This window comes from Nilaparvata lugens, chromosome X, assembly GCF_014356525.2.
Source record: "Nilaparvata lugens isolate BPH chromosome X, ASM1435652v1, whole genome shotgun sequence".
In the NCBI taxonomy this organism is placed as follows: domain Eukaryota; kingdom Metazoa; phylum Arthropoda; class Insecta; order Hemiptera; family Delphacidae; genus Nilaparvata; species Nilaparvata lugens.
In genome coordinates this window covers 100,934,007-100,947,077 of record NC_052518.1, presented here as the reverse complement: position 1 = coordinate 100,947,077, position 13,071 = coordinate 100,934,007, and the positions used below count along the sequence as shown (strand labels likewise).

The following is a 13,071-nucleotide window of genomic DNA, read 5'->3' as shown; positions in this document are numbered from 1 at the left end:
TCCTTGAGAAATTTACTTTGTAACCTCCTTCTCGTGCTTGAGGTAGGTGGGTAGAGCAGTTTATTCAAAAGAACACACGTCATTATGACGTGTATATATTTTGATATTTTATTTGTAGAACAGCTGTTTTGACAACTTTGAAAAAATCCTCAAATTTCATAATTCAATTTTATTTGTAGAACAGCTGTTTTGACAACTTTTAAAAAATCCTCAAATTTCATAATTTAAACAAAGGAAAAAAAAATCCTCAAATTTCATAATTCAATTTTATTTGTAGAACAGCTGTTTTGACAACTTTTAAAAAATCCTCAAATTTCATAATTCAAACAAAGGAAAATGTACTCTGAAAACAATAACAATAGTATAATCGTAGTTTTAATAAAATTATTTAGCCGCCAATCGGCATAATGTTATTCCCCTAGATTATCCTCGTTTAAGAATGAGGCTTATAGATCAATGGGCAAGGAAAGTTGTGTGAGTGTACCACACCAGATTTTTTTGTTAAGTTATTGATATTAGATTTTGAATTAACATGGTGCAATTTATGCTTGTAGGTCAAGCAGGGTATTCAGCATACAAGTACATCCCATACGGGCCGGTGAACGAAGTGTTGCCGTACCTGTCCCGTCGTGCTCAGGAGAACAAAGGCGTTCTCAAGAAGATCAAGAAAGAGAAGAAGCTCCTAATGAAGGAATTGCTCAGACGCCTGCGTTCTGGAAAGATCTTTTACAAGCCGAACGGCACCTACACTCCAGTCTAAATCGACCTCGTTGTCTAACAATTTAGTACTTGTTCGAGAAGTTATCATCGCACCAAATTCTAACTGCAAGGGGTCGAACTTATTCTAGTTGGATTTAGTTTTAAGACGATTCAAATTGATTTTAAATTAATTGTACAAAACATATTCATTTTAAGTTTTTTGAAACTTTTTTATGATTCGATTTTACGTAACAGAATATTAAGTTTTATTCGATCGATTGCTTTTATTGTTTTCCGTACCGAATATGTTCTGAAACACTAGAAGTTCGAATCGAGTTTTAACGTTGAGGATTCAAAATGAAAAGTTGCGTCGATAAAGTCTTGTGATAAACGGAAACGGAAGGTAATGTATTACTAAAACATGTATGTATTATTATTACTGATATAATAGCGAAAAATATCTATGTTGTATGATCAAAGACTTGTGCTATTATAGATATTTCGATTCTAGAATTAATTGAATAATCTCAGGATACTATGAATTTGAGATTTATGAATAGGTATCAACATTGTAACTATTTTATGAAAATAAACATGTGTATAAAACATGTTATACTTCTGGAAGCCATTTAGACGTGATTATTGTGCTACCATTCATGCAGGCCATTGTATAATTCCTCCATCCTTTCAAAATTTCCACTTTTGTACAAGTGGAAATCATTAATTTCGTATGAGTATTGAGTAATCATCGTCTGTTTTACTCTAATCATTATTTTATAATTTGTACAGTGTTATGATTCATCCATTTTAATTAATTAAACATAAATTTTAATTAATGTATCTATTATCAGTTTTAATTGATTTTATCTTTCTGACTTTGCAATTCCAATTTTGATGTTTGTTAATCATTAAAAATTTTGGTCTTCACATTGACTGCACTGTCATTTTATTCTTTACAGACTTCTTATTTATTTGTTAAATGGTATTCCATGCGATATTCATGCAGACCATTGTTTAATTCCTTCATCCTTTCAAAATTTCCACTTTTGTACAAGTGGAAATCATTAATTTCATATGAGTATTGAGTAATCATCGTCTGTTTTTAATAATTATTTCAACATTTGAACAGTGTTATGATTCATCCATTTTAATTAATTAAACATAAATTTTAATTAATGTATCTATTATCAGTTTTAATTGATTTTATCTTTCTGACTATGCAATTCCAATCTTAATGTTTGTTAATCATTAAACATGCCGGTCTTCACATTGACTGCACTGTCATTTTATTCTTTACAGACTTCTTATTTATTTGTTAAATGGTATTCCATCGCATGTATGATTTATGCTTGTTGTGATTGCAAATATTTTCAGTATTATTATGATTTGGTGGTCATTTTATTGTTTATGAGCATCCGCCCATGAGATCTTTTCAAATTTCTCCAACCATTACAATTTTAGACACTTTGTAATGTCCCTACTAGCCTTAGAATACGTAATAAAATTATTGTTCATTACATAGTTTCAAAATGTAGATTGACCACCCCACCCTTTCACATCTACTGTTATTATATTGGAGCGATTGTATTGTTTTTGAATGAGTGTTTTGTCCATTTAGAATCTCATAAAACATAAATTGATCGTTGGAGCAAAAGGGCGAAAGAAAAAATATAAGTGAGTGAGAGTAATTATTGTGTGTGTGGAGGGATTCCTGCACCAACCCATCAGCATGTCTTTTGGTATCATCGTTCTGTTATTTGAATAATTTATTCAAATTCATTTATTTTGCCATAAAATAATACAGATTGATAAAATAAATTCTCAATTACAAAATGACACTACCAGCATAGAACAACTTGTGGGCCAGCAGTGAGTTCGAACAACTAGATACAGCAAACATGTCAATACAAAGAATATACACTTCATTTATTCATTTTTTAAATAATAATTTGGTAATTATCGTTATCATGCCAAAATAATGGCAAGTCCAGTCAAAAGTTGAAGACAACGGTATCATGTCGTCCTCTAATATTTTAAACCGTCTTTGATATTTGTAGCTTTTATTCTAACATGTATTGAATCAGTTTTCTATGAGGAAACTTGAATATCCGGGAGTTAAGAATGCTGAGCATTTTATTATATTGAGAAGGTTAGATTGCACATATATTTCCAAACAGTATTAATGTGGCTGGTGTCAAGATAACCTATATCAGTGCTCGTTATTTATTCATAATTTATCAGTATATATTTAGGATAATATATCCATACAGGATATATTTATGTGTTTTATAAGAAATTTCATCTCTTATGGCATAAAAGACACATCCAGTGTTTTATAAGAAGTTTCATTTCTTATCCCATACTTTATCAACTTTTTTTTACAATGAATTTCAGTATTTAAGTAAAGTATTTACTTACAGTATTCGATCGCTTTCAACAATAGTGGGTTTCCCCAGCTCTTATCAGATCCAGGGTTTATTACCCTCTGTTAAAATGATATGATTTCATATTTTCACAGTTACCCTTCTGATGGATATCACAGTTGCTCCTTCATCAAATTGTTGCATGTTTTTGAAGAGACTTGATTCTCACTTTATGTACTTAATCCGTTTGAAACTGTATTAAATTGAAATAATATCATTTGATGCCTTATCATTTATTGCTCACTCCTTGCAAGTTATTTGGTTAGAAGAGTGCGTCCGATCATCGCTCTCGCTCTTTGCTTTTGACTTATCCATTCAGAGTCAGGAATCGACAATAATACATTTGCCTCCTTGTAATCGATGTTTATATGTTCGATGTTTATCGATGTTTATAGCTACTTGGAAATATTTGTCATTCTGTTTGGTAGTGAATTGCTTGTTGTACATCGACGAAGTAGTGATTGAACATTGTTTTAGTGATGCTAACTAGTGAAAATATTTGTGAATCAATCTATGTGTAAATTGATAGTTTCAAATAAGAATATTACAATCTGTGTTGAAATATTCAATTATTGATGTCTATTGATGTCTAATCAACTTCTTGTATATGCCTGTATTTCGGCCAGTGAAACTATGTTATAGTTACTTGAGCTGCTATTTATATTATTGATGTAGAAAATCAAATTGGAAAAATGTACAGTTCAAATAGATTGTTGGCAATGAAATAGGAGTGGTTTTTGTGGAACGACTACCTTTTTCTCAATTTTTTATATTTGAGTTAGTACATGAGAATTGATTGGCAAGTGTCATTGAATATGGGTGGATTGTGTGACAGAGGAGTTTTGCGGTCAGTCATTTGAAAAAAAATAGAGATGGTTACGAATTCATAAACTTTTGATTCTGGTAATTGAAGATATTATCTTTTTCAAAGTGAAAAATACAAATCTAAGCTCCAAATGTTCAGACTAACGTTTTGGTATACAAATTCAAAATTACATTGGAACTGAATCGGGATTCTATCGACAGACATATTACTATAGATAAATATAGATAGATTGGAAAACCATAATTTGACGCTGTTTGATAATGTATTTGTTATATCTGAACCAAGAAAAAGTATGGTCTGTGCATCTGTGTAAAGCTTCTATTTGGGTTAGAACTGAAGATTTTTTCAACATGTATAAAACAATGTAGCCTATAAACAATTGCTTTTCGAATTAATTTGTTTAAAAACCCTAAGGACTAAGGAATGTTTAAAAATCAAAATAGGAATGAAAATCTTGAAACAATTATTACATTGATTGCAACTAGAATTTTGTTCTGCACTCAATTAGCAATCACAAGAAAGGAATAAAATAGATTGACATTTTACAAGTTCAAATATAAGCAGAAGTTCTTATGCATGTGAGTCATGTACATGGTTACCTTTCGAATGAGTTTTTTTTTCATTCGTATTATAGTAGTAAATAGTTTTGGGATGAATGAATCCTTGTGGACCTTGTTTAGCATGATGCGGTTGAATGTTTTAACCACAATGAAACCCTTAATAAATTTCCAACCCTCAAGCTTCATCTTCACAGAAATCAAAACAAAATTTCCAAACACTTATGAAAAACGATTAATTAATTATTTATTTCAGTTGGATGATGTCCTCATAAACTCCTCACTTGTGTGTGTGTGTGTGTGTGGGAAATGATGCCCACATTAGTTCCTCACTGGTGGTTGTGTGTGTGTGTGTGTGTGTAATAATATTGAACGAACGTAGTGAGGTCTATCTATTAACTCGGATTTTCTTTTGTCTGTATGAATGTATGTAACACAATTACGGTCAAACGCGTTGATAGAATTCGATGAGATTTGGCAGGAATATTCCTTTTTCAACTGCGCGTCGATATATACACAAGGTTTTTTGAAATTTTGTATTTTAAGGACAATAAGAAAAGAAAAGGAATTTCTCCATACTCTTGATATCACTATACAGGGTGATTCATAATTATGGTAAAATATTTTAATACGTGATAGTAGAGGTAAAAATAAGAAAAAAAGTTCATATAAACATATATCCATAAACGCTTCATTAGCGAGCTATACAGGGTGAAAGATTTCGCCCGGAATTCAGTTCCTCTGGTGAAATACACTGATGCTGAATTGTTTGGGGACTAGTTTTTGAAAAACTTATGCTGGAAATATATGGAAAAATATCTGAAAAATTGAATAAAACTAGTCTAGTGAGTAGTTTTTGAGAAAAAAGTTGAAATATGCAAAAAATCTAAGTAGAAAAACACAGACTTCTACGTTTGATGCCCAATAACTTTCTTTAATGATCAGTAAACAAATAATTTTTTGCAATGAAAATTGTAGAGAATTTAATTCTGGAAAGAATTATGTAAGCTGTGTGAACTAAATTCAAATAAAAGTTGAATAAAATGTATTCTTATGTAGTACATTACACCACAAAAATTTGCTGTTTTATGAGGAGAGAACTAATAACTCATAGGTTGTAGCTGATTGCAAATAAAACATGGATTTTAATAACAGCTGATTTATTATGTTTTAAATAAGAAGATATTTAAAAGAAATTATCAACTAAAAATTATTTTCAGAAATATTTTAGCTCACTGTTGAACAAAAAAAAACAAACTGTAAGTTAGGCCTACTGTAACCGCGCTGTGTTTTTTGTTTAATCTATTAACCAGTTATTTGTAATCATTCCACTTTGCTTTTGTGTTAAGTGTTAACTTTTTAAAAAATGGCAGGTAATCTTAGACATTATTCATACTCCGAATTAGCTGACATGCATTTAATGTATGGAATGGGACACTACTATAATAGTACTGAAGCAAGACGTTTGTATCAAGAGAACTTTCCTAACCGAGTATGTCCAAGTCAAGGTTTTTTGCCACTATTCATCAACGTCTGTCTGAGACAGATTCTTTGATATTCAAAGAGCACATTTATGCAGGCAGACCCCGATCTACTAAGACTGTTGAGTTAGAAGAACAAGTTCTTAATGCACCAACATTAAGTTGGCTCTCCACTAAAATATTTTTGAAATCTCTCAACGCCATCGTTTTGAGCTCGTTTTGAGCTGATTTGAGCAACTTTTATTTCGTTTTGAGCACCCACCGTTTTTGAGATATGACGTCTCAAAAATTGGAGAGCCAACTTAATGCCAGCTCTCCACTTTTCGAAATCGAAAAACTAAACACGCCATCATTTTGAGCTCGTTTTGAGCTGATTTGAGCAACTTTTATTTCGTTTTGAGCACCCACCGTTTTCGAGATATGACGTTTCAAAAATTGGAGAGCAGCTCTCCACTTTTCGAAATCGAAAAAACAAACATGCCATCGTTTTGAGCTCGTTTTGAGCTGATTTGAGCAACTTTTATTTCGTTTTGAGCACCCACCGTTTTTGAGATATGACGTCTCAAAAAGTGGAGAGCCAACTTAATGCCAGCTCTCCACTTTTCGGAATCAAAGAAGTGAACACGCCATCGTTTTGAGCTCGTTTTGAGCTGATTTGAGCAACTTTTATTTCGTTTTGAGCACCCACCGTTTTCGAGATATGACATCTCAAAAATTGGAGAGCCAACTTAATGCCAGCTCTCCACTTTTTAAAATCGAAAAAGTAAACACGCCATCGTTTTGAGCTCGTTTTGAGCTGATTTGAGCAACTTTTATTTTGTTTTGAGCACCCACCGTTTTCGAGATATGACGACTCAAAAATTGGAGAGCCAACTTAATGCCAGCTCTCCACTTTTTGAAATCGAAAAAGTAAACACACCATCGTTTTGAGCTCGTTTTGAGCTGATTTGAGCAACTTTTATTTCGTTTTGAGCACCCAGAGTTTTTGAGATATGACGTCTCGAAAATTGGAGAGCTAACTTAATGCTAACTATATAGTAAATCAAAAAATCAATTATAACTCCTGAACTGGAGTTGCTCAAAACGTGGAAACCTGCACAAGTGTAAAGGTCTATGAGAAGCTACTCTCAGCAGAAATTGACGTTTTGAGCCATCACAGTTCTCAAGTAATTCCCACTCATAGTATGTACCATGTACTATATGGTAAATCAAAAAATCAATTATAACTCATAAACCAGAGGTGCTCAAAACGTGTAAACCTGCACAAGAGTAGAGGTCAATGAGAAGCTACTCTCAGCAGAAATTGACGTTTTGAGCCATCACAGTTCTCAAATAATTCCCACTCATAGTATGTACCATGCACTATATGGTAAATCAAAAAATCAATTAAAACTCATAACCAGAGGTGCTCAAAACGTGGAAACCTGCACAAGAGTAGAGGTCCATGAGAAGCTACTCTCAGCAGAAATTGACGTTTTGAGCCATCACAGTTCTCAAGTAATTCCCACTCATAGTATGTACCATGTACTATATGGTAAATCAAAAAATCAATCATAACTCCTAAACCAGAGGTGCTCAAAACGTGGAAACCTGCACAAGAGTAGAGGTCTATGAGAAGTAACATTCAGCAGAAATTGACGTTTTGAGCCATCACAGTTCTCAAGTAATTCCCACTCATAGTATGTACCATGTACTATATGGTAAATCAAAAAACCAATTATAACTCCTGAACTAGAGGTGCTCAAAACGTGGAAACCTGCACAAGAGTAGAGGTCTATGGGAAGCTACTCTCAGCAGAAATTGACGTTTTGAGCCATCACAGTTCTCAGATAATTCCCACTCATAGTATGTACCATGCACTATATGGTAAATCAAAAAATCAATTATAACTCCTTAACCAGAGGTGCTCAAAACGTGTAAACCTGCACAAGAGTAGAGGTCTATGGGAAGCTACTCTCAGCAGAAATTGACGTTTTGAGCCATCACAGTTCTCAAGTAATTCCACTCATAGTATGTACCATGTACTATATGGTAAATCAAAAAATCAATTATAACTCCTGAACCAGAGGTGCTCAAAACGTGGAAACCTGCACAAGAGTAGAGGTCTATGAGAAGTAACATTCAGCAGAAATTGACGTTTTGAGCCATCACAGTTCTCAAGTAATTCCCACTCATAGTATGTACCATGTACTATATGGTAAATCAAAAAATCAATCATAACTCCTGAACTAGAGGTGCTCAAAACGTGGAACCTGCACAAGAGTAGAGGTCTATGAGAAGCTACTCTCAGCAGAATTGACGTTTTGAGCCATCACAGTTCTCAAGTAAATCCCATTCATATTATGTCTCCTGTACTATATGGAAAATCAAAAAATCAATCATAACTCCTGAACTAGAGGTGCTCAAAACGTGGGAACCTGCACAAGAGTAGAGGTCTATGAGAAGCTACTCTCAGCAGAAATTGACGTTTTGAGCCATCACAGTTCTCAAGTAATTCCCACTCATAGTATGTACCATGCACTATATGGTAAATCAAAAAATCAATTATAACTCCTGAACTAGAGTTGCTCAAAACGTGGAAACCTGCACAAGTGTAAAGGTCTATGAGAAGCTACTCTCAGCAGAAATTGACGTTTTGAGCCATCACAGTTCTCAAGTAATTCCCACTCATATTATGTACCATGCACTATATGGTAAATCAAAAAATCAATTATAACTCCTAAACCAGAGGTGCTCAAAACGTGTAAACCTGCAAAAGAGTAGAGGTCTATGAGAAGCTACTCTCAGCAGAAATTGACGTTTTGAGCCATCACAGTTCTCAAGTAATTCCCACTCATAGTATGTACCATGTACTATATGGTAAATCAAAAAATCAATCATAACTCCTAACCAGAGGTGCTCAAAACGTGGAAACCTGCACAAGAGTAGAGGTCTATGAGAAGAAACATTCAGCAGAAATTGACGTTTTGAGCCATCACAGTTCTCAAGTAATTCCCACTCATAGTATGTACCATGTACTATATGGTAAATCAAAAAATCAATTATAACTCCTGAACTAGAGGTGCTCAAAACGTGGAAACCTGCTCAAGAGTAGAGGTCTATGAGAAGCTACTCTCAGCAGAAATTGACGTTTTGAGCCATCACAGTTCTCAAGTAATTCCCACTCATAGTATGTATCCTGTACTATATGGAAAATCAAAAAATCAATCATAACTCCTAAACCAGAGGTGCTCAAAACGTGTAAACCTGCACAAAAGTAGAGGTTCACGAGAAGCTACTCTCAGCAGAAATTGACGTTTTGAGCCATCACAGTTCTCAAGTAAATCCCATTCATAGTATGTCTCCTGTACTATATGGAAAATCAAAAAATCAATCATAATTCCTGAACTAGAGGTGCTCAAAACGTGGGAACCTGCACAAGAGTAGAGGTCTATGAGGAGTAACATTCAGCAGAAATTGACGTTTTGAGCCATCACAGTTCTCAAGTAATTCCCACTCATAGTATGTACCATGTACTATATGGTAAATCAAAAAAACAATTATAACTCCTGAACTAGAGTTGCTCAAAACGTGGAAACCTGCACAAGTGTAAAGCTCTATGAGAAGCTACTCTCAGCAGAAATTGACGTTTTGAGCCATCACAGTTCAAAAGTAATTCCCACTCATAGTATGTACCATGCACTATATGGTAAATCAAAAAATCAATTAAAACTCCTAAACCAGAGGTGCTCAAAACGTGTAAACCTGCAAAAGAGTAGAGGTCTATGAGAAGCTACTCTTGGCAGTTATTGACGTTTTGAGCCATCACAGTTCTCAAGTAATTCCCACTCATAGTATGTACCATGTACTATATGGTAAATCAAAAAATCAATCATAACTCCTAAACCAGAGGTGCTCAAAACGTGGAAACCTGCACAAGAGTAGAGGTCTATGGGAAGTAACATTCAGCAGAAATTGACGTTTTGAGCCATCACAGTTCTCAAGTAATTCCCACTCATAGTATGTACCATGTACTATATGGTAAATCAAAAAATCAAGTGAAACTCCTGAACCAGAGGTGCTCAAAACGTGGAAACCTGCACAAGAGTAGAGGTCTATGAGGAGCTACTCTCAGCAGAAATTGACGTTTTGAGCCATCACAGTTCTCAAGTAATTCCCACTCATATATGTCTCCTGTACTATATGGAAAACCAAAAAATCAATCATAACTCCTGAACTAGAGGTGCTCAAAACGTGGAAACCTGCACAAGAGTAGAGGTCCATGAGAAGCTACTCTCAGCAGAAATTGACGTTTTGAGCCATCACAGTTCTCAAATAATTCCCACTCTTAGTATGTACCATGCACTATATGGTAAATCAGAACATCCGTTATAACTCCTAAACCAGAGGTGCTCAAAACGTGTAAACCTGCACAAGAGTAGAGGTCTATGAGAAGCTACTTTCAGCAGAAATTGACGTTTTGAGCCATCACAGTTCTCAAGTAATTCCCACTCATAGTATGTATCATGTACTATATGGTAAATCAAAAAATCAATTATAACTCCTAAACCAGAGGTGCTCAAAACGTGGAAACCTGCACAAGAGTAGAAGTCTATGAAAAGTAACATTCGGCAGAAAATGACGTTTTGAGCCATCACAGTTCTCAAGTAATTCCCACTCATAGTATGTACCATGTACTATATGGTAAATCAAAAAACCAATTATAACTCCTGAACTAGAGGTGCTCAAAACGTGGAAACCTGCACAAGAGTAGAGGTCCATGAGAAGCTACTCTTAGCAGAAATTGACGTTTTGAGCCATCACAGTTCTCAGATAATTCCCACTCATAGTATGTACCATGCACTACATGGTTAATCAAAAAATCAATCATATCTCCTAAACCAGAGGTGCTCAAAACGTGGAAACCTGCACAAGAGTAGAGGTCTATGAGAAGTTACATTCAGCAGAAATTGACGTTTTGAGCCATCACAGTTCTCAAGTAATTCCCACTCATAGTATGTACCATGTACTATATGGTAAATCAAAAAATCAATTAAAACTCCTGAACCAGAGGTGCTCAAAACGTGGAAACCTGCACAATAGTAGAGGTCTATGGGAAGCTACTCTCAGCAGAAATTGACGTTTTTAGCCATCACAGTTCTCAAGTAATTCCCACTCATAGTATGTCTCCTGTACTATATGGTAAATCAAAAAAACAATTATAACTCCTGAACTAGAGTTGCTCAAAACGTGGAAACCTGCACAAGTGTAAAGGTCTATGAGAAGCTACTCTCAGCAGAATTGACGTTTTGAGCCATCACAGTTCTCAAGTAATTCCCACTCATATTATGTACCATGCACTATATGGTAAATCAAAAAATCAATTATAACTCCTAAACCAGAGGTGCTCAAAACGTGTAAACCTGCAAAAGAGTAGAGGTCTATGAGAAGCTACTCTCGGCAGAAATTGACGTTTTGAGCCATCACAGTTCTCAAGTAATTCCCACTCATAGTATGTACCATGTACTATATGGTAAATCAAAAAATCAATCATAACTCCTAAACCAGAGGTGCTCAAAACGTGGAAACCTGCACAAGAGTAGAGGTCTATGAGAAGTAACATTCAGCAGAAATTGACGTTTTGAGCCATCACAGTTCTCAAGTAATTCCCACTCATAGTATGTACCATGCACTATATGGAAAATCAAAAAATCAATCATAACTCCTAAACCAGAGGTGCTCAAAACGTGTAAACCTGCACAAGAATAGAGGTCCATGAGAAGCTACTCTCAGCAGAAATTGACGTTTTGAGCCATCACAGTTCTCAAATAATTCCCACTCATAGTATGTACCATGCACTATATGGTAAATCAGAAAATCCGTTATAACTCCTAAACCAGAGGTGCTCAAAACGTGTAAACCTGCACAAGAGTAGAGGTCTATGGAAAGTAACATTCAGCAGAAATTGACGTTTTGAGCCATCACAGTTCTCAAGTAATTCCCACTCATATTATGTACCATGTACTATATGGTTAATCAAAAAATCAATCATAACTCCTAAACCAGAGGTGCTCAAAATGTGTAAACCTGCACAAAAGTAGAGGTTTACGAGAAGCTACTCTCAGCAGAAATTGACGTTTTGAGCCATCACAGTTCTCAAGTAAATCCTATTCATATTATGTCTCCTGTACTATATGGAAAATCAAAAAATCAATCATAACTCCTGAACTAGAGGTGCTCAAAACGTGGAAACCTGCACAAGTGTAGAGGTCTATGAGGAGCTACTCTCAGCAGAAATTGACGTTTTGAGCCATCACAGTTCTCAAGTATTCCCCACTCATAGTATGTTTCATGTACTATATGGTAAATTAAAAAATCAATTAAAACACCTGAACCAGAGGTGCTCAAAACGTGGAAACCTGCACAAAAGTAGAGGTCTATGAGAAGCTACTCTCAGCAGAAATTGACGTTTTGAGCCATCACAGTTCTCAAGTAATTCCCACTCATAGTATGTCTCCTGTACTATATGGAAAATCAAAAAAACAATCATAACTCCTAAACCAGAGGTGCTCAAAACGTGGGAACCTGCACAAGAGTAGAGGTCTATGAGAAGCTACTCTCAGCAGAAATTGACGTTTTGAGCCATCACAGTTCTCAAGTAATTCCCACTCATAGTATGTACCATGTACTATATGGTTAATCAAAAAATCAATCATAACACCTGAACCAGAGGTGCTCAAAACGTGGAAACCTGCTCAAAAGTAGAGGTCTATGAGAAGCTACTCTCAGCAGAAATTGACGTTTTGAGCCATCACAGTTCTCAAGTAATTCCCACTCATAGTATGTCTCCTGTACTATATGGAAAATCAAAAAAACAATCATAACTCCTAAACCAGAGGTGCTCAAAACGTGGGAACCTGCACAAGAGTAGAGGTCTATGAGAAGTAACTTTCAGCAGAAATTGACGTTTTGAGCCATCACAGTTCTCAAGTAATTCCCATTCATAGTATGTTTCATGTACTATTTAGTAAATCAAAAAATCAATTATAATTTCTGAACTAGAGGTGCTCAAAACGTGGAAACCTGCACAAGAGTAGAGGTCACTG

The 13,071-nt window shown here is 34.9% G+C and overlaps 1 protein-coding gene across 2 annotated transcripts in view; it reads left to right on the top strand.

Annotated features, from left to right (window-relative positions):
• Nucleotides 1-3,847, top strand: part of LOC111046131 (proline dehydrogenase 1, mitochondrial) — an 81,833-nt gene extending 77,986 nt beyond the window's left edge. For both annotated transcript variants that reach the window (XM_039442840.1, XM_039442842.1), the window contains one exon: nucleotides 555-3,847. In XM_039442840.1, the coding sequence (XP_039298774.1) occupies nucleotides 555-760 (206 nt within the window). In that variant the 3' untranslated portion in view covers nucleotides 761-3,847. The remainder of the gene's footprint in view (nucleotides 1-554) is intronic.
• The last annotated feature ends 9,224 nt before the right edge of the window (nucleotides 3,848-13,071 follow it).